General features: G+C 33.6%; 1 protein-coding gene across 1 annotated transcript; it reads right to left on the minus strand.

Annotated features, from left to right (window-relative positions):
• Positions 1-528: 528 nt before the first annotated feature.
• On the minus strand, positions 529-23,003 carry zmp:0000000936 (interleukin-1 receptor type 1). Its single transcript, XM_052148069.1, is given in 11 exon segments — positions 529-963; positions 966-1,172; positions 6,925-7,089; positions 8,766-8,909; positions 9,121-9,266; positions 10,337-10,481; positions 11,148-11,210; positions 12,587-12,752; positions 14,037-14,217; positions 19,580-19,832; positions 22,614-23,003. Coding segments are annotated over 11 exon segments (1,743 nt in total). The 5' UTR covers positions 22,702-23,003; the 3' UTR covers positions 529-778.
• Positions 23,004-23,596: the final 593 nt, after the last annotated feature.

Here is a 23,596-nt window from a genome sequence, read left to right on the forward strand (position 1 = left end):
ACTAAATAAGGAAAGACATTATATTTATTTTTATAAAAATTTAATTAAAGTAAATTTACATTTTGTGCGATCTACCAGCATTGCCTTTTGCGATCGACGTATTGGGCACCCCTGACTTTATAGATCCGGTAGAAGAAAAAAAGAGTCATGTACTGTGGTAATTGCATCACGTGTAATGTTATTGATCCATCTGAATAATATGTCAATTGGTTTTGTATTATTTGATTAGTTTTTGGGATGAGTATTATTCTTGTAAATATAAGAATTACACAGGACACAGTTTTGTAACTTTTCCCTAATTTCCAAATATTTTTTGCTTCAAATCTAAGTTTAGTAATGTTGGACCACTGATCTATATATATAACGATATATATATAGATCAGTGGTTGTGACTCATCTCAGAGCTGATTTATTTGGTTTATGGCTTTGAGCGCTTTATTGAAAAATGTTTTGGTATGTCTAAAACCAGGCCTGCTGAAAAAGTGGGCATTCACTGTTGCGCTCCATAGACAAAACTAACATCTTACATTTACTGTACATTTACACATTTTGCTGATGCTTTAATCCATAACAACTTGCGGCACATTCAAAGTATGCAGTATCTTTTTAACAGTTGGTGTGTTCCCTGGGATATGAACCAAAACCTATGCCCTTGGCATCACTGGTGCCATGCTCTACCATCAGAGCTGTTGGAACAAAAACTTTACATCACCAGGTCCTTTACTGCATCAATACAAGCAGTGTTACTTGGCCTCAAACAGTTCCATATAGTGTTCACTTAAAAACTAAACCAAAGTTTGCTCTTTTTAGCTTTGCCTCGGACAGGCATGTGGTAGTGCACCTCCCTCCAAAAGCGTGCAGAGGGGTCGAGAGAGCTCCTACAGTCCTCTGAGCTCCTGTCCCAGGGCATCCACCTCTTTCTCCTTTTCCAGGCCTGCAAAGCTCCCTGCTTTTCTCGAATGAGGCGACAGACTCCGGGAGCTGCGAGGCATCTCGAATTTCTTCAATCTCTAGGAGCACAATGCCAATCGCTTTCTCCACCAGGGCTCGGTGCAGACCAGTTTGTTGCTCCGCCCACTCCAGAGCTTCCGGGCTGCAGAGTGAAGATGCAGTATAGAGCAGAAGCAATCTGCGACATCGGCTCAAAGCGTCTTGCACAACATCCACCACAGCTGAAGAGATGGAAACATGGAAAAATAGTGAGGCACAGGTAAAATAATTAAGAATACAATTAAATACAGGTAAAATTATTAAGAATACTATTAAATACAGCAGGTAAAATAATTAAGAATATTATTAAATACAGGTAAAATAATTAAGAATACTATTAAATACAGGCAAAATAAATAAGAATATTATTAAATACAGGTAAAATAACTAAGAATATTATTAAATACAGGTAAAATAACTAAGAACACTATTAAATACAGGTAAAATAACTAAGAACACTATCAAATACAGGTAAAATTATTAAGAATACTGTTAAACACAGGTAAAATAACTAAGAATACTATTAATGCAGGTAAAATAACTATGAATACTATTAATACATTTAAAATAACTAAGAATACTATTAATACATTTAAAATAACTAAGAATACTATTAATACATTTAAAATAACTAAGAATATTATTAAATACAGGTAAAATAACTATGAACACTATCAAATACAGGTAAAATTATTAAGAATACTGTTAAACACAGGTAAAATAACTAAGGACACTATCAAATACAGGTAAAATAATTAAGAATACTATTAAATACAGGCAAAATAAATAAGAATATTATTAAATACAGGTAAAATAACTAAGAATATTATTAAATACAGGTAAAATAACTAAGAACACTATTAAATACAGGTAAAATAACTAAGAACACTATCAAATACAGGTAAAATAACTAAGAACACTATCAAATACAGGTAAAATTATTAAGAATACTGTTAAACACAGGTAAAATAACTAAGAATACTATTAATGCAGGTAAAATAACTATGAATACTATTAATACATTTAAAATAACTAAGAATACTATTAATACATTTAAAATAACTAAGAATATTATTAAATACAGGTAAAATAACTATGAACACTATCAAATACAGGTAAAATTATTAAGAATACTGTTAAACACAGGTAAAATAACTAAGAACACTATCAAATACAGGTAAAATAATTAAGAATACTATTAAATACAGCAGGTAAAATTATTAAGAATACTATTAAATACAGGTAAAATTATTAAGAATACTATTAAATACAGCAGGTAAAATAATTAAGAATACTATTAAATACAGGTAAGATTATTAAGAATACTATTAAATACAGCAGGTAAAATTATTAAGAATATTATTAAATACAGGTAAAATTATTAAGAATACTATTAAATACAGCAGGTAAAATTATTAAGAATATTATTAAATACAGGTAAAATTATTAAGAATACTATTAAATACAGCAGGTAAAACTATTAAGAATATTATTAAATACAGGTAAAATTATTAAGAATACTATTAAATACAGCAGGTAAAATAACTAAGAACACTATCAAATACAGGTAAAATAACTAAGAACACTATCAAATACAGGTAAAATAACTAAGAACACTATCAAATACAGGTAAAATTATTAAGAATACTGTTAAACACAGGTAAAATAACTATGAATACTATTAATACATTTAAAATAACTAAGAATACTATTAATACATTTAAAATAACTAAGAATATTATTAAATACAGGTAAAACAACTAAGAATACGGTTAAACACAGGTAAATAACTAAGAATATTATTAAATACAGGTAAAATAAATAACTAAGAATATTATTAAATACAGGTAAAATAACTAAGAACACTATCAAATACAGGTAAAATTATTAAGAATACTGTTAAACACAGATAAAATAACTAAGAACACTATCAAATACAGGTAAAATAATTAAGAATACTATTAAATACAGCAGGTACAATTATTAAGAATACTATTAAATACAGCAGGTAAAATTATTAAGAATACTATTAAATACAGGTAAAATTATTAAGAATACTATTAAATACAGCAGGTAAAATTATTAAGAATACTATTAAATACAGGTACAATTATTAAGAATACTATTAAATACAGCAGGTAAAATTATTAAGAATACTATTAAATACAGGTAAAATTATTAAGAATACTATTAAATACAGCAGTTAAAACTATTAAGAATATTATTAAATACAGGTAAAATGATTAAGAATACTATTAAATACAGGTACAATTATTAAGAATACTATTAAATACAGCAGGTAAAATTATTAAGAATACTATTAAATACAGGTAAAATTATTAAGAATACTATTAAATACAGCAGTTAAAACTATTAAGAATATTATTAAATACAGGTATAATTATTAAGTATATTATTAAATACAGGTAAAACAATTAAGAATACTATTAAATACAGGTAAAATAACCAAGAATATTATTAAATACAGGTAAAATAATTAAGAATAGTATTAAATACAGGTAAAATTATTAAGAATACTGTTAAATACAGGTATAATAATTAAGAGTAATATTAAATACAGGTAAAATAACTAAGAATATTATTAAATACAGGTAAAATAACTAAGATATTATTAAATACAGGTAAAATTATTAAGAATACTGTTAAACACAGGTAAAATAATTAAGAATATTATACAATACAGGCAAAATAATTAAGAATACTATTAATACAGGTAAAATAACTGAATACTATTATATACAGGTAAAATAACTAAGAATATTATTAAATACAGGTAAAATAACTGAATACTATCAAATACAGGTAAAATAACTAAGAATACTATTAATACATTTAAAATAACTAAGAATATTATTAAATACAGGTAAATAACTAAGAATATTATTAAATACATTTAAAATAACTAAGAATAGTATTAAATACAAGTAAAATAACCAAGAATATTATAAAATACAGGTAAATAACTATGAATACTATTAAATACAGGTAAAATTATTAAGAATACTATTAAATACAGGTAAAATAATTAAGAATACTATTAAATACATTTAAAATAACTAAGAATACTATTAAATACATTGTAAAATAACTAAGAATATTATTAAATACAGGTAAAACAACTAAGAATACTATTAAATACAGCAGGTAAAATAACTAAGAATATTATTAAATACAGGTAAAATTATTAAGAATACTATTAAATACAGCAGGTAAAATTATTAAGAATATTATTAAATACAGGTAAAATTATTAAGAATACTATTAAATACAGCAGGTAAAATTATTAAGAATATTATTAAATACAGGTAAAATTATTAAGAATACTATTAAATACAGCAGGTAAAACTATTAAGAATATTATTAAATACAGGTAAAATTATTAAGAATACTATTAAATACAGGTAAAATAACTAAGAACACTATCAAATACAGGTAAAATAACTAAGAACACTATCAAATACAGGTAAAATTATTAAGAATACTGTTAAACACAGGTAAAATAACTATGAATACTATTAATACATTTAAAATAACTAAGAATACTATTAATACATTTAAAATAACTAAGAATATTATTAAATACAGGTAAAATAATTAAGAATATTATAAAATACAGGTAAAATAACTAAGAATATTATTAAATACAGGTAAAATAACTAAGAATACTATTAATACATTTAAAATAACTAAGAATACTATTAATACATTTAAAATAACTAAGAATATTATTAAATACAGGTAAAATAACTATGAATACTATTAAATACAGGTAAAATAACTAAGAATACTATTAAATACAGCAGGTAAAATTATTAAGAATATTATTAAATACAGGTAAAATTATTAAGAATACTATTAAATACAGCAGGTAAAATTATTAAGAATATTATTAAATACAGGTAAAATTATTAAGAATACTATTAAATACAGCAGGTAAAATTATTAAGAATATTATTAAATATAGGTAAAATTATTAAGAATACTATTAAATACAGCAGGTAAAACTATTAAGAATATTATTAAATACAGGTAAAATTATTAAGAATACTATTAAATACAGTTAAAACTATTAAGAATATTATTAAATACAGGTATAATTATTAAGTATATTATTAAATACAGGTAAAACAATTAAGAATACTATTAAATACAGGTAAAATAACTAAGAATATTATTAAATACAGGTAAAATAATTAAGAATAGTATTAAATACAGGTAAAATAATTAAGAATATTATTAAATACAGGTAAAATAACTATGAATACTATCAAATACAGGTACAATAACTAAGAATACTATTAATACATTTAAAATAACTAAGAATATTATTAAATACAGGTAAAACAACTAAGAATACTGTTAAACACAGGTAAATAACTAAGAATATTATTAAATACAGGTAAAATAAATAACTAAGAATATTATTAAATACAGGTAAAATAACTAAGAACACTATTAAATACAGGTAAAATTTTTAAGAATACTGTTAAACACAGGTAAAATAACTAAGAACACTATCAAATACAGGTAAAATAATTAAGAATACTATTAAATACAGGAGGTAAAATTATTAAGAATACTATTAAATACAGCAGGTAAAATTATTAAGAATATTATTAAATACAGGCAAAATAACTAAGAATACTATTAATACAGGTAAAATAACTGAATACTATTATATACAGGTAAAATAACTAAGAATATTATTAAATACAGGTAAAATAACTAAGAATACTATTAAATACAGGTAAAATAACTAAGAATACTATTAATACATTTAAAATAACTAAGAATATTATTAAATACAGGTAAAATAACTATGAATACTATCAAATACAGGTAAAATAACTAAGAATACTATTAATACATTTAAAATAACTAAGAATATTATTAAATACAGGTAAATAACTAAGAATATTATTAAATACATTTAAAATAAATAAGAATATTATTAAATACATGTAAAATAACTAAGAACAGTATTAAATACAGGTAACATTTTTAAGAATACTGTTAAACACAGGTAAAATAACTAAGAACACTATCAAATACAGGTAAAATAATTAAGAATACTATTAAATACAGCAGGTAAAATTATTAAGAATACTATTAAATACAGGTAAAATAATTAAGAATATTATTAAATACAGGTAAAATAACTAAGAATATTATTAAATACAGGTAAAATAACTAAGAATACTATTAAATACAGGTAAAATAACTAAGAATACTATTAAATACAGCAGGTAAAATTATTAAGAATATTATTAAATACAGGTAAAACTATTAAGAATACTATTAAATACAGCAGGTAAAATTATTAAGAATATTATTAAATACAGGTAAAATTATTAAGAATACTATTAAATACAGCAGGTAAAACTATTAAGAATATTATTAAATACAGGTAAAATTATTAAGAATACTATTACATACAGCAGGTAAAATTATTAAGAATATTATTAAATACAGGTAAAATAATTAAGAATACTATTAAATACAGCAGGTAAAATTATTAAGAATATTATTAAATACAGGTAAAATTATTAAGAATACTATTAAATACAGCAGGTAAAACTATTAAGAATATTATTAAATACAGGTATAATTATTAAGTATATTATTAAATACAGGTAAAACAATTAAGAATATTATTAAATACAGGTAAAATTATTAAGAATACTATTAAATACAGCAGGTAAAACTATTAAGAATATTATTAAATACAGGTATAATTATTAAGTATATTATTAAATACAGGTAAAATAATTAAGAATACTATTAAATACAGGTAAAATAATTAAGAATACTATTAATACAGGTAAAATAATTAAGAATATTATAAATACAGGTATGAAATGACAGAAATGAAAGAGCAAGTTCAGGGCAAGGCTTTTGTGAAAGGCACTTTACCTTCTCCAGGTAGACTGTCCCGGCCAAGGATGAAAAGCTTGTAACCATGTTGGTCCTCCAAGACCTGGGGCAAAGTTTTCATAGCAAAAATCTCAGCCGTTTCACTGGAGCCTTCCAGGACTCTCGGAAAAGCAATGTATGCATCATATTGCTTTCCATCTCCATCTAAAGGAAACAACCAAACCACACAGACAGATTCTGCACGTTAGGTCACATTTAGGGAAAAGAATCATGAGGAATTTAACGATTCTGGTGCCAATTCCAGTTTCACTCAATTCTTATTGCTTTTGTTACCATCAGAAGCCTTTTCTCAAATGAGATCATTTTACAATGGTCAATGTCAAAAACATTAATAACCATTCGAAATAATTTGCATACATTTCCTAGGGGGGAAAAATCAGTTTGCATCTAGCAAGTTGCTGTCTTTGTTATCATTCTTGGGAAGTCTGTGGCTCAGGTGGTAGAACGGGTCGGCTGCTAATCGCAGGGTTGGTGGTTTGATTCCCGGCCCACATGACTCCACGTGCCGAAGTGTCCTTGGGCAAGACACTGAACCCCAAGTTGCTCCCAATGGCAGGCTAGCACCTTGCATGGCAGCTCTGACATCATTGGTGTTAGTTAAGGTTAAAAAGGCGCTATTTTACCATTTAAATTTACATTTATGCATTTGGCAGATGCTTTTATCCAAAGTGACTTACAGAGCACTTATTACAGGGACAATCCCCCCGGAGCAACCTGGAGTTAAGTGCCTTACTCAAGGACACAATGGGGGTGGCTGTGGGGATCGAACCAGCAACCTTCTGCTTACCAGCTCAGTGCTTTAGCCCACTACGCCGCCACCACTCCACTGACCATTTAAAGGAATATGCGCATAACGGCATAACGGTGATTGCCACAAAAATGTATTTAGCACAAATCTGTGTTCCAGTGAGACACTTACAATGGAAGTCAATGGGGACGTAAACGTTAAATAATCACTAATCAATATATAAATCAATAATAAAAGTATAGACTTTTAAACCTTTAAAACCTCAAAAAATGGGCTCCATTCACTTCCACTATAAGTGACTCGCTGTAACATCCATTTTTACCTTATTTAAAGAAAAAGTGGGATGAGTCGATCGTATATTGTCGACGTTATGCCACATTGAGCTCAACTTATATTGAAAAGGAAATATTCCTGTTAACCCATACTTGAGGATTTACAGTGATTTGGGATTTTAGGAGAAACAATCAGTACGTTCACGTGCACTTTAAAAGTTTGTTTTCACTCGGACAAAAATACTAAATTTGTCTTTTTAAAATGTCAATTTTGTCCAGCATGTGAGCACGTTAATCAGACCACAGCGGGCCTCATCTTTTAGTGCACGCATGCTCCAAAAGACGCGCAATGTGTATTTACCCTCGCATTTCTGTCATCTGCCCTTTAAACATCCCATTACGCAATGTGTCGTGTATACTCGGACGGACAGATGAAGACTGTAACTGCACATGTAAACATATTAATTCACGCGCTCAGCCGATAGACAATAAGACGTGTGCTGATCGTCATGACAACATCTCTGATGCTTATATTGCATATATTATCACTGTTACATAATGCAGATGATCCAGAACATAATTAAAATCACTCTCTGTATATATAAAATGTATATATGTAACAGGTACTACATTACCCAACCTATTCATACGCTTAAATCAATGATATATTGAAACAATGTAGCAACGTTCAAAATGCAGTGGCTGCAGCAGAAGGTGTCAGTTCTAGTTGCAGTTTGATGTAGGTCATTTCCAAGTAAATGTGCTAAATTGTAAAATACATTTCCTGTTTATATGACTACCTGTGGTTTTATAGAAGAATGGAAACATCTTCCTGACACACAAAATCAGCTCCACCTTGAATGCTCGGCACAGAAGAGCTCCAATAATGAACAGCAGAGCCAGCGAGCCCAGGGCAAGACCGAGAGGCAACAAAAAGTTTGGATCTGTTGATGCAGTGAGAGGAGATAAATGCTTGTTTCTCATGTCAAATGTTAAATAAATTAAACACGGTTAAATAAAGCAATAAGGCCATGTTTTACAGTGATTTTACTGCAGGTAAGGGGTGTTTTAAGTGAGGTGGAGTTGTGAATGCTGGCTTTAAATGGCTAATATATTCAAATGAACTCCCGTTTTTCAGTATGTTTATTATTGTACCTTTCGGGAAGAGTGTGAATTGGCCAGTGACCATTCCTCGCGCGCTGTACGCTATACAGATGAAAGTCTGATTGAAATCATCCTCCGATACCTCAGACATCCAGAGAGTGCGCATCAGCCAAATACCATCATCAGTTTGAGTGTCACTTTAAAAGGAAAAGACACATTAACACTCAAGAAGCCGACATACTGAAAACTAAATTAATATTGGATCATATTTGGATTTGTTTGCATTTATGAATGGGGATGAGTCATCTACTGTATTGGCTGGGCTGTATATACAAACAAAAATCTCGAAATATTTCAGCCTTTAGTTCTTGGTATTTATGTATTTGCTTTCAAACAGCTTAAATAGGTATTTAATATTATTATTATTATTATATATATATTTATTTATTTTTTAAGTCAGAGGAATAATCATTTTAACCAAACAGCAAGTGTTGCAAAATTCAAACAGTTTAATGCAATAAATAAAATACAGTCAAAATCTAGTTAATAATAATAATCAAGGCTTTCAACACAAGGAAGAATGATATTTTAAAGGAATATACATAATGCCATAAACACTAAAACCCTAAAATGTTGATTTAAACAACTTAACAGCTTAAATAACAAAATAATGAACGTAAGTGCTTTTATAAAATGATAAGCTTCACATTTCTGCCTTTAAACCTTCCAAAATTGCCGCCATTGACTTCCATTGTAAGTGCCTCATTTGAGCTTTATATTTGATGTGCGCTTTCGCTACTTTTCACCTACATGTACGAAAATCAGTACACATGTGTAACATGCCAATACCTACAAACAAGTCTCTTGGACCCATGCCCTAATCTCAACAGGAAGTCAGCCATTTTTATTTTTCTATAAAATGTTTGCTCCATTTTTGCCATTTCCAGGCCTCGTACTTTAACGAACTCCTCCTACAGAATAAATCAGATCAACATCATATTCGATCAGTCTAATCTAAAGGCCTTGGTGATGTTAAATTGCGAAGCTTTTGAGTTTTCTTTTAATGGCGTGTGTGTGGTGTCCTGACAAATTTGATGTTTCACCTTGAAACAGGTTGTTTTAACTCAAACATAAAATATCCAATCTGTACTTGTTTTATAAGAGTCCTGGCCTGAACACTTCTATATATCAATATTCAGTTATAGTCATAGCGGGGGCATGACAACAGCTGGTCTAACCCACACTTAGCACAGAGTACAGTACGCACTTGCGGAGCTTCTGATGAATGCGATCTTGCTCGTTGTCAGAGATGTATTCCTCGCCAATGCCATCGGAAACTGTCCAGAACACATCAACCATATGAATGCCTTTACCCGGCACAAACACACGGCAGTGCTTCATGAACGATGAACCTTTCAGATATTTACAAACACAGACACGGTGAGACTCTCGGAGTGATATGAAAAGATTAAGACAGACAGGGTAACATTTTATATTAGTGTTGCTGTTAGAATGTAATACCCATGTAATAAATAATTTAATAACATGAACCAGCATGTACTTAATATGCAATTAAGTTGCGGGACAGCAAGCACTTACACATTGTAATTACTGGTATGTGTGTTATAGACAAGAATTACTACATGAGTGTAACAGGCCTTGTTACTGTACCTATTTATGTAATAAGATGATCTGGTTATATAGACGTTGAACAGGCAATCTTGTAATAAAACACTAGAGTTTGGGCAGGTGTCATGGTCAAATACTATGACATCTGTATAAAAACTAATATGATCACCTTCCTGTGATTTCAAGCAGCATGGGTCTATTGTGTATGGGCATAAGTCAGGTTGTCAAAATAATACTATCTAATATTGCATAAATGTAATGTAATTATAATGCTATTACATGTAACAACATTTATCTGTTCCACATTTGTAACAATACTGTCCTGTTACACACATGTAATAACTATTGTCTATTACACATTCATAACATTCAAGGTTGTTTAATTGCATTTTAAAGCTACATTTACCCGTGCCATGATAATAATAATAATAATATTGAATCCAACTCACCACTGTCCACTTTGATGACCTCATTAATCGGCTCAACAATTTCAGGTTTCTTTAAATAGTCATCTGTAACATTCAAGCAGACATATTCAAATCACGCCATTTTCAATTGCTCTTCATGCTAAACAGATTTTGAGAAAAATGCATTTTTTAGATATTGTCACAACATGATGTCATATGCCATGTGGGGGTTGGTCTCCGCCAGGGCTGCGCTTTGTCACCAATCCTGTCTGTGATATTCATGGACAGGATATCGAGGCGTAGTCGGGGTGGGGAAGGGGTGCGGTTCGGTGGGCTGGGGATCTCATCGTTGCTTTTTGCAGATGATGTGGTCTTCATGTGATCATCGGTCCGTGACCTTCAGCACTCACTAGATCGCTTGGCAGTCGAGTGTGAAGCGGCTGGGATGAGGATTAGCACCACTAAATCTGAGGCCATGGATCTCAGCCGGAAACTGATGGAGTGCGTACTCCAGGTAGGGAAGGAGGTATTGCCCCAAGTAAAGGAGTTCAAGTACCTCGGGGTCTTGTTCACGAGTGAGGGGACAATGGAGCGGGAGGTTGACCGGAGAATCGGGGCAGCGGGGCGGTATTGCACTCGCTCTATCGCATCGTTGTCACGAAAAGAGAGCTGAGCCGGAAGGCAAAGCTCTCGATCTACCGGTCGATTTTCATTCCTACCCTCACCTATGGGCATGAAGGCTGGGTCATGACCGAAAGAACTAGGTCACGAGTACAAGCGGCCGAAATGGGCTTCCTCAGAAGGGTGGCGGGCTTCTCCCTTAGAGATAGAGATGCTCAGTCATCCGTGAGGAGCTCGGAGTAGAGCCGCTGCTCCTTTGCGTCGAAAGGAGTCAGTTGAGGTGGTTTGGGCATCTGGTAAGGATGCCCCCGGGGCGCCTCCCTAGGGAGGTGTTTCAGGCACGTCCAGCTGGAGGAGGCCTCGGGGAAGACCAAGGACTAGGTGGAGAGATTACATCTCCACACTCGCCTGGGAACGCCTCGGGGGTCCCCCAGTCAGAGCTGGTTAATGTGGCTCGGGATAGGGAAGTTTGGGGCGCCCTGCTGGAGCTGCTGCCCCCGCGACCCGACTTCGGATAAACGGTTGAAGATGGATGCTGCTGTGCTTTTAAGACTTGTATGTAAACGTCCTCTTCACATGTTAAATGAGTAACGGTGCTTTGTTGCACTCACACGCGAGCTACGGGTTTGCTGTTGGGTTCAATATATTTTTTAAACGATGCATCCTTAAAAAAATTTTATAAAATAAATAGCCCCTGTGTAAAGCTGCATTACATTGTGACACATTCATAAAACAATCTGTCAGCCATTCAACACTGGGACTATTCAGAAGGATATTTTAAGAGTATGAATCATATTCGGACAAACTCGTATTTTTCCCCATATGACCACCTATAATAATGTAATTAAATAAATCATCACCTTGTACTACACACTCGATATTTTCAGCCATTTCACCGACGAGTCCAGCTATACTAAAGTTCATTTTGCAGGTGTAAAAGCCAGCGTCCTCGGGGAGAACTTTGCGTATGCGCAGTATTTCGTTCTTCAGCACAAACTTCTGATCTTCTTGAAGCTTCTCGCATTTCTGAGAATTAGAAGACAAAGCAGAGATAGGCAGAGGATTATATACATTAAATAGAATATTATATACATTAAAAAAAGGGTTTGTTCTACACCACTAATTACTAGGGATGCTCCGATCGATCGGCCACCATAGGGCTCGGATGTCCTATGTCTCGAGTGGTGATTGGTAATTTGGCCGATCGCATAAACCAAAACGTCGCAAAAGATGTGCGGCTCCTTTAAGACTCGAGCAGCACTGTCATGGCATCACAGAGTATAGTGTTGTAAGACTACAAACTTGATTCAACAGTTAAGAGCGATGCAGTGGGAGACATATGGCGAATATAAAAATGTGTTTACTGTACTGTTAATGTGGCGAAACGGTCCTTATTATCGTTCATGGCGGCAGCGTCTCCGTCAGTTATTGGCACCTAAGTAATAACGCAAGTTACAAGATGTGGTGTAACTCGAACATCTTTATTAAATATGTCCCCATTAACAATAGTAGCACTCGTAGAGTCCAGAAAGATGCGCGCTTCCATCTCTTGCCCTCATGAGAGCGCCATTTCACTTCATTAAAGTTCAAGCAGCAACAAGTGCAAAATGAACTATTAATACAATCATCCAATGATGTTGTGTCGCGGTTACTCACCTCAATCCGGTTGGGGAGGACGAGTCTCAGTTGCCTCCGCTTCTGAGACCGTCAATCTGCGCAACTGATCACGTGACTCGTTGTGCATGACACTGCGGAGACTCACAGCATGTGGAGGCTCATGCTACTCTCCACGATCCACACACAACTCACCACACGCCCCATTGAGAGAACCACTAATCACCACCACGAGGAGGTTACCACATGTGACTCTACCCTCCCTAGCAACCGGCCCAATTTGGTTGCTTAGGAGACCTGGCTGGAGTCACTCAGCACGCCCTGGATTCAAACTCGCTGAGCTACCCAGGCCCCTCCCATTGACATACATTGATTGAATGGGTCACACTTTATTTTACAGTGTTCAGGTTACTATGTATTTACATAGATTAAAACTAATGAACTACATATAATTACTCTGCTATAACTTTACTGAGCTGCTTGTTACTATAGTAACATGTAATATGAGTAACGTGGACACTGTAAAATAAGGCGTTACCATAGAATGTAAACGATGATGTAATTGTAATGTTTGCATACTGAATACGATTGTCTTCTTTCTTACATCTATAGTCTCCTCTCCACTGAAGACAAAAAGAGATTTGTGACTTTATGTGGCATGTGAACGTGATTTCAGGAAATGCAAAGCTAATTTACCTTATACCACTGGAAGGAAAAACTATCCACATTTTTGGTGTAACTTTTCAAAGGGCAGGAAAGAAGACCACTCAATCCAGCATTGACTTGTTGCACGCTTGCCCTTGGTCTTTTACAGATTTCTGATGTATTTTCTTCAACGACCAACACTGTCGCCTGTTTGTAGCACTCACTTAGAGTTCTGTTGAGATGAAAATGGAAAATGTGGTTAAAAGGTGAACAGAAGATGCTGCAAGTGCAAAAGTGGGGAAAACGTCTCCATGACGTCCATCAGGTAGTTGCAACATTTTAAACCGACCACATGCCGATATAGAGCGCAACAGCGCACGCCCACTTTTTCAGCCGTCTTCTGGAAGCATTTTTCCCATTTATTTTTTCAATATGGACTTCATAAACTCAAATGAGCTCCGAGGTGAATCACAACGTCATAATCTTGGATTTGAAGCAAAAAAAGAATTTGAAAATTGATACATTTTTAGAATTCTGTTTGCTGCAATTCTCTGATTGGTGGATTTCCCCCTCAGGTTCATGGGTAGTGTAGTTTTTCAGCAGGAATTCCACTATTAAAGTGTTTTATTTAATTAAATTGAAATAACGTGGACTGATGGCTTCAACGAAGGGATATGCCATCGATTAGCAACCTCAGAGCTCATCGAAGGTCTGTATTTGAAGGTATATACAAATGAATGGGATGTTTACTCCCATTCATGACTGTTGCACTCCACTACAAAAAAAAATAAAAAATGTAATTATTTTTGGTCTGGTGAATATTCTGGAGGCGTGCAGTAATATTCAGCATCTTTCCTGTTTCACGTGAGTACACAACACAATCAGATAGATCACACACTGTAGTTTGGAGATGACAAATGCTGCCCTCTGCTGATCGTTTGTGTACCTGTTCATTTGTTCATCACTACACCAGGGCTACAGATTTATCTAAATGTAAATTTGAGTTGAGGCCAATCATTTATCAGAGTCATTCTGAGATATGAGCACTTTTATTGAAAGTGAAAAGTGAACACAAAACTACTAATAAACTAAAAACCCTTTAACAAGGTGTGTTTATCAACTTTAATATAACCATGTGTATTCTCACACCCATAATGTTCCAAATCTGAATGACTCATTTTTCCCATGGAGCACAATAATAGATGTTAGGCAGAATATTAGGGACTGACAGTGTCATTATACACTCTTATTGCATTAAAAGATCTGCTTAAAGGGATAGATCACACAAAATGAAAATCCTCCCATCATTTGCTCACCCTCATGCCATCCCAGATGTGTTTGACTTTCTGCAGAACACAAATGAAGATTTTTAGCAGAATATTTCAGCTCTGTTGGACCATACAATGACTCCAAAAAGCACATAAACGCAGCATAAGAGTAATCCATAAGACTCCAGTGAATCCATACAGTATCTTCAAAAGTGTTTAGGTCAATATTTACTAAATCTCCACTTTCACTTTCAGTTCTTTTGTTTTTTGGTGATTCTTCGTACATTTCACCGCCTACTGGGCAGGGAGATTAATTTAGTGTAAAGAAAGGACTAAAATATTGATCTGTTTCTCACCCACACTTATCATATCACTTCTGAAGACATTAATTAAACCATGGATTACTTTTATGCTGCCTTTATGTGCCTTTTGGACCTACTGAGTTCTGGTCACCATTCACTTGCATTGTATGGACCTACAGAGCGGAGATACTCTGCTATAAATCTTCATTGTGTTCTGAAGAAGAAAGAAACTCATACACATCTGGGATGGCATGAGGGTGAGTAAATGATGAGACAATTTTCATTTATTTGGGTGAACTTTCCCTTTAAGACTGGACTAATGGGCTGTTCACACAGAATGCGTTGGACGCAGCATCTTGAACGCGATGCCGGAAAAACCAGCAAGATGTTTGCGTGATGGTCAAAGACTATCTAGCACGTTCAGAAAGAAAAAGAATTGACAAATTCGGTTTTAACAACCCATTAGTCAAGTCTTAAAGGGATAGTATATATATATATATATATATATATATATATATATATATATATGATTTATTTGTTTGCATTTGATTTGACTTAGTATGTAATGTGACCTGAACATGTTTTTCGTGAGATTCAACCTTTTACTGCAGAAGTCTGTTGACCAAAGAGATTAAATGAATGGAAAGATCAAGAAAGGTTGATATATGGGGTTTCCAGGATGGTGGTTTAGTGTTTGGCAGGTGTGGAATATGGTGACCTTTAAACAGTCTGCTGCCACTAAACACCCACTCACACTCACAGTAAGCAAACACAAGGAGGAGAAAAACTGCATTCTGTGTTTTTTCAGTTTTCTTTGCAGATCATCTGTGAAAAATTGAGACCACACTTTTTTTTTTTTTGCTTAAGGAGAAACGAGGCCTAAATGATTCGTTTTTTTTTTTTCTCTCCCAATTTGGAATGGCCAATCCCTATTGCACTCCAAGTCCTCGTGGTGGCGTAGTGGATGGCTCGTTGTGCCATGGCAGAAGCCAAATCTCAGTTGCCTCAGCATCTGGGACTGTCAATCTGCGCATCTTATCACGTGGCTTGTTGAGCGTGCTTGTCACTTGACCACCGAGAGCGAGAACCACATTATAGCGACCACGAGGAGGTTACCCCATGACTCTTCCCTCCCTAGCAACCGGGCCAATTTGGTTGCTTAGGAGACCTGACTGGAGTCACTCAGCACGCCATGGATTCAAACTCACGACTCCAGGTGTGATAGTCAGCGTCAATACTCGCTGAGATACCCAGGTCACTAAATATATAGTTTTATATGGATGGATCAGAACCTTTAACCTCTTATGCAATGGGCGAATTAACTACCACTAGACCACTCAGTCAGACTTAAATTATTTTTTAACATTGTGACATTATTTTCATGCCAATATAGCTGAAAGAAAGGGAGGGTAGAGTCACATGGGGTAACCTCCTCGTGGTGGTGATTAGTGGTTCTCTCAATGGGGCGTGTGGTGAGTTGTGTGTGGATCATGGAGAGTAGCATGAGCCTCCACATGCTGTGAGTCTCCGCGTGTCATGCACAATGAGTCACGTGATCAGATGCGCGGATGGACTCTCTGAGAAGCGGAGGCAACTGAGACTCGTCCTCCACCACCTGGATTGAGGCGCCACCATCAACCGTGCCACCACAAGGACCTATGTTACATCCTCCCCTGTGTGTGTGTGTGTTTTTTCCCTAACCCTGGAGGGAGCGGTAGTGTAGCGGTTAGTGTACCAGCTTCAGCTAATCACATGCAGGCTCTTGACCAGCAACCAATCACGTGTGGGGGCCTGAGATCTTCCAACCATATATAAAGACCCAAGATGGCGGAAGGTAGCTGGTTTTCGGGCTGGCTGGATTGTTTGTGGATGTGTTTTGTTTGTACTGCTCCATACCTTGCTTCCTCTCGTTATTGGACTTGGTCTTCTGACCTTTGACCTTCTGTTTGAACAGGCCAGGAGCCCAGCACATTTTGCACCACGTAGTGCTTCATGTAAGAAACATACTTTTTGTAATAGTTGGAGTAGGTAGACTTTGTTGTGTTTTTGTTTAATAGGGTAGATTTCCCTGACTTCAGCTAGTTGGCTTGTGGTTTTTGTTTGGTTCTTTGCTTTGGCAACACTCCTGTTCCATTTCCCCTTTTCTCTCTTTAATTTTTTTGGATCATGTTTTGATCCCATTGTAAATACGTACATAATCTTCAAGCCTTTGTTTCGTGGTCTTCCCGAGTTTATTTAATAGGAGGTTGCTTTATGTTTATACCCCTTCACCCCTTGACTAATGGGGGGTGTAACAACCTACTCAGTAGTGGAAATTGGGCATTCCAAATTGGGAGAATAGGGGAGTCTTTTTATACATTTAAAATGAAATATTATATCATTTAACAAGTAATGAGAATACGATTTTTTTCATTTTACTGTAATAATAACTGGGGGAGAAGGTGCTTAATTGTCATGAAATATAATGTCATAAAGCAACTAAATGGAATGGTCAATATATATATCTATAAACATTTTACACCCGTTGCATGTGACAAATACAACTCTGAACTCCTTCTGAATACCCACACCCCTCTAGACATTTCAGATAAATCTACGGGACCTCCCAAACCTCTCCCGTGTGTTTGTTCACATTTATTCTTCTACTCATTATGAATAAATCTTGACTTCTCATTTCATCAATCTTTTTCAAACTTTAATATCTTGATATGATGCGGGTGTTCTTTAACTGGACTGTATTTACACCTTGCATTTAATGCATTTGACTGATCCAATCACAATAAATCTTGGGTGCGTTTGCACCTGGCTGTTACCATGGAAACCGGCGTCCACCCACTCCCATACAGTAGACGTAATCAAGTCTCCAGTCCATACACTTTCAAACAACTTAAAAATGGAGTGGTGGTGGCGTAGTGGGCTAAAGCACATAACTGGTAATCAGAAGGTCACTGGTTTGATCCCCACAGTCACCACCATTGTGTCCTTGAGCAAGGCACTTAACTCCAGGTTGCTCTGGGGGGATTGTCCCTGTAATAAGTGCACTGTAAGTCGCTTTGGATAAAAGCATCTGCCAAATGCATAAATGTAAATGTAAATATACTTATTTGCAATGACTAAGTAAAATGTTTTCTATAATTAGCAGTAAAATAATTTAATAATAGCCATTTCTTCAGACTCCAGACATGCAATATTAAGTTATGAAAATCCATTATAAAAATACAAATTATTACCTGTTAAAAACTACAATCATCTAAACAAAGAGTGAAACAAATAGAAACCATTTCAGCATTAATTGCATTAAAATGTGTCTATCTTTTATCTATTATTATTAAATATTATGGCCGTCCCACAGTTGCGACGTCATTTCCAGCACACCAAAAAATGTTGCCACTAATAACGTTTTTATCCAAAGTTATTGTACTTGTTAACCAAGTGGACAAAAGCGTCCACAAGTGCATGCGACAAGAGATGTTTGAATAAAACAAAGAAAATTCACTATAAATATTATAAATATAATTTTCACAGCATAATCAAGCTGGAATTTTGCAAAAATGCAAAGTGTGAAAAAACGATTGAAATGTGTGTATTACAGATGCTATGAAATAAGCCTTAGCAAAACAAAGGAGCTATTTCATTGCATGTGTTATAACAATGTTATTAACTACAATGAGGTGGTGAAAATGACACTTTGTTCAGATCACACGTGATGCATGAACATTTTTTAATTAAACTTGCTAAAAGTGCATAAAGTTGAAGAAACACCCTTGCTGATCTGAACAAAGTGTCATTTTCACCACCTCATTGTAGTTAATAACATTGTTATAACACATGCAATTAAATAGCTCCTTTGTTTTATTAACCCATAAACGGAGAGTATAAATGGGAAAAAGCCGCTGAAAAAGTGGACACCCGATGTTGTGCTCGGTTTCATTCCCACATCTCCAATTCATTGCACCCAGACAGAAACTGATGCTAATCATCGGACGACTGTTGAAAATGAAGAGTTAAGAGCGCATGCCCATACCTGACCACACAAATGTAACTTCCTTGTTGCTCCATGGTGATGTTGAAGAACCAGAGTTCATTATCTCGCAGTATGATGCGGTCCTTCACTTTTGTAATCTCAGAGCCGGTTTTCTGATCGTACCACGAGATGTTGTAAGGAGTGGTCTCTGAGTCAAACAGAAGACTAATGTCCAACGAGCACTTCAACAGTGTTGCAGCCCCCAGTACGGTGAATATCCGTTCAAACGCAGAGCTAAAGTCTTTACAAGTCTCTATGAAGAGCGACAGACATGATGAACAGTCAAAACATGTTTAAAGAGCTTGAAATGAGTTTTTCAATACAAAAGGTCACTTTTAAGCTTTTCAAATGGATTGGACCAAAACTGGTTGATGAGCATCACCCCTAAAACACAATCAGCTATATTTGAGTTTTATTTGACTCACTTTCGCTTTATATGATTCAGCTTTATTGCAGAAGTTAGTCAAAAGTATATATTAGTTTTAACGGCTAATAACAATAGAGAGCAAGATGGTCCATGGCTAATAAAATGCAGATATATATATATAATATTACTCTATTTAATAACCGTAAATTACATTTACATACAATTACACAACAAAAATATATATATAACCTTATTGAACATATTGACTCAACATTTAACTGCTTTGATTAATAATAGAAAATGTAAAGATTTTTACATGTCGTCCCATTTTAATCATTTGTGCACATTTTAAAAATGCTGATTATTGAAAATAACAAAAAATGGCTGATTTATCAGCCTTGTCCACTTTTCACAATTAATTCATCATTTTTTTTAAATTATTTATTTAGCTAATTATTTTCATTAATCAATGAAATTATTTATCATAAAATTTACTAATTTATTAAATGAATATTTTGACCCATTTTTTGCCCATATCTTTTAAATGATTATAAAAAAAATAATTAAAAAAAATTAAAACAAATGGCACTCTTGAATACATCTCTCAACTACTGTTTGATAAACAAATGAAAAAAATAATAATAAATAAATAATTCAAATTAATTTTGACATTGTGGCTTATAGTCAAAAATGTCATGTGGTGTAACCGTCCAGAGACAAAAAAAAAAAAAAATAAAATTCTTGAAAAAATAAATATTGGTACGAGTAGTGCAGAATATTCTAGACAGTATATACACACTCACCGGACACTATATTAGGTACACAAGTACATCTATTTATTCATGCAATTATCTATTCAGCCCATTGTGTGGCTGCAGTGCATAAAATCATGCAGATATGGGTCAGGAGCTTCAGTTAATGTTCACATGAACCATCAGAATGGGGAAAAATTTGGAGCATGGCATGATTGTTGGTGCCAGACGGGCTGGTTTGAGTATTTCTGGGATATACACACACAACAGTCTCTAGAATTTACTCCGAATGGTGCCAAAAACAAAAAACAAAGAGGTCAGCAGAGAATGGCCCATCTGGTTTAAACTGACAATGTCTACGGTAACTCAGATAACCGCTCTGTACAATTGTGATGAGTTGGCGCTCTTTTGGAGGCACGAGGAGGACCTACACAATATTAGGCAGGTGGTTTTAATGTTGTGGCTGATTGGTGTATACCTACTGTATGTATATATATATATATATATATATATACATATATATTAGGGCTGTCGATTTAACGTGTTAATTCAGTGCGATTCATTTGACAAAAAATAACAGGTTAAAAAAATTTACGCAATTAATCGCACTTCCCCCCCAGACCGTAATAAGGAAGATTCCTGAGAAATGCTTGTAGTACCACCTGTTTACTCCAGGGGGCAGTAAGTGAAATTTCAGCAGTGTGAGCAACACACAGTTTATACAGTGAAGAAACACTTGGAGCGCAAATGCGAACTAAGAGATCTCAAGATGTGTTTAAAGATTGAGTATTAAACTATATTTAACTTGACACAGTTAACTAAACATTTTATGTTTATGATGCAAAGAGACGCGACACAAGCATGTCTGATGCAGGATTGAGATGGTGCAAAATTTGGAAATTACCCATAAATATTTAAATCACAAATAAAATCAAAGAAATTTCCTTTAAACTTATTTATAAGTACTACCTCACTAATTATGTTCTTGTAGAGAGATTTAATTGTGATGTCGATATATTCTGCACATTTTGTGGTCTGCAGGCGGAAACATTTTTTCATTTATTTTGGAGTTGTCCCGACTCGACTTGTTTTTGCTCTGATTTCTGTAAGATTGTTAGAGATCATATTATTCCCGCTTTCAACTTTGTTTTGAAAATGTTTTATTAGTTTCTTCTACATTCTACAAGAATGTAATGCATTTTAATTATCTGAATATTTAGTTTATTTTATTTATTTAAATATTTAAAGATAACTATGTATAATTATATATTGATATAAATATGTATAATCATTATATATTGAATTATTGTTATATGAGCGGCTTTCTCAGCAAATATTTGTATATGCGATTAATCGCGATTAATTAATCGGGACACCATGTAATTTATTAGATTAAAAATGTTAATCGATTGACAGCCCTAATAATTAGATTTGTTATCTAAAATCGTTTACTAATATTTCTTAAAAATAAGCAGAAAATAAATTGTGTTTTAAAATATGATTGTTTAAAAAAATAAAAAGCAATAATAAACAAAAAAATATATATAGACCTGAGAAAACTTCTTAATATTCTTATTTATAATAAAAAATAAATTACAAAAAATAAATCTTGAATTTTTTTTATTTGATTTGAAAATATTATTTTTATTATTATTTCTGTAAATGAATGATTAAGTTGTGTACACACTCATCTATTTAATGTGCAATGAAAAGTCATTTTTAAAATCATTAAATCAATTAAACATTTTGTTGTTGTTGCAGAAAATTCTATAAATGAAACCAAATTGGACGCGAACTTGACACGTGTGTTTTAAACTAAACTTTTTAAGAAATAGTTTTTAATAATACTACTAACTACATAATAATACTAATAAATAAATACATATAATAGTAATAAATAAACACAAATTCTTACCTAGACCTGAAGATTCCTTATTTGACGTTACAGCACCTTCAGCTGCCCAAAGTAAAAACACCAGAAACATGAGAGGCAAATGACACATATCTGTAGAGAAAGAATTAAATTTAAGAATTAAATCATATTCATTAAAGCCACAAGATGAAAATGCATGTAAGAGTAAAATGTAGAATGGAAGATTCCTTCACAAATGTATTGCAGATGACGGTTTAATCCCAATTCAATGACTGACTATGAATAAAGGTAGCGAACATGTTTAAATGTCCTGTAAAAATGCTGTAAACAAAATTCTGAGTCCTGATGTTGTTGGTCGAGTTTCAATGAACTTTGAACTGCAAACTCAAAGGGCAAACAGGAGTCTGTAAAACACAGTTTAATTAAAACTGTTGATGTGATGTGGTGTTTGACTGTGCAATCAGATCCCGAACGAACCTGCAAAGCTTAAGCATGCTTTTAAGTCTAAGCCGAATTTCAACTTTCACTTCTCTGTTCTCTCCCCAACACACAGATTTGGAAAGTGCTGACTCGAGCTGAAGCTGTCGCCAGTGCAACTCCAGAGGCAAATAAACTGACGTGTCATTCTTGCACAATGGTTTTCATTCTTTAAAAGAGTAGTCAAGAGGAACATAATGCGTGTGCTCAGCATAACTCATGGGACTTTTAGGAAGGAAAATATGTGTTCACACTCCTTGAGAGAGAGAAAAACAGAACATTCTCCAATTAAACAGGATGTAAGAGGAGATGCCCTAAATTAACCTTGCTGTTATTGGATTTCATCTAGTGTCATCTGGAATCCAGAATTCATTTGCCGTCAGGGTTCATTGAACGTCTCCAAACACCAAATCGAAATGAGGCCATTACTGTTAGGAGCTGTTCACGCATAATGGTTTTGTTTCCATCCATCTGCGCTTGTAGCACTAGATGCACTAGATGCGCAACTCACTGTTTTTTTTGTTAAGAACAGGGGCGTCAGACCGCGG

This window comes from Xyrauchen texanus, chromosome 18, assembly GCF_025860055.1.
Source record: "Xyrauchen texanus isolate HMW12.3.18 chromosome 18, RBS_HiC_50CHRs, whole genome shotgun sequence".
NCBI lineage: Eukaryota > Metazoa > Chordata > Actinopteri > Cypriniformes > Catostomidae > Xyrauchen > Xyrauchen texanus.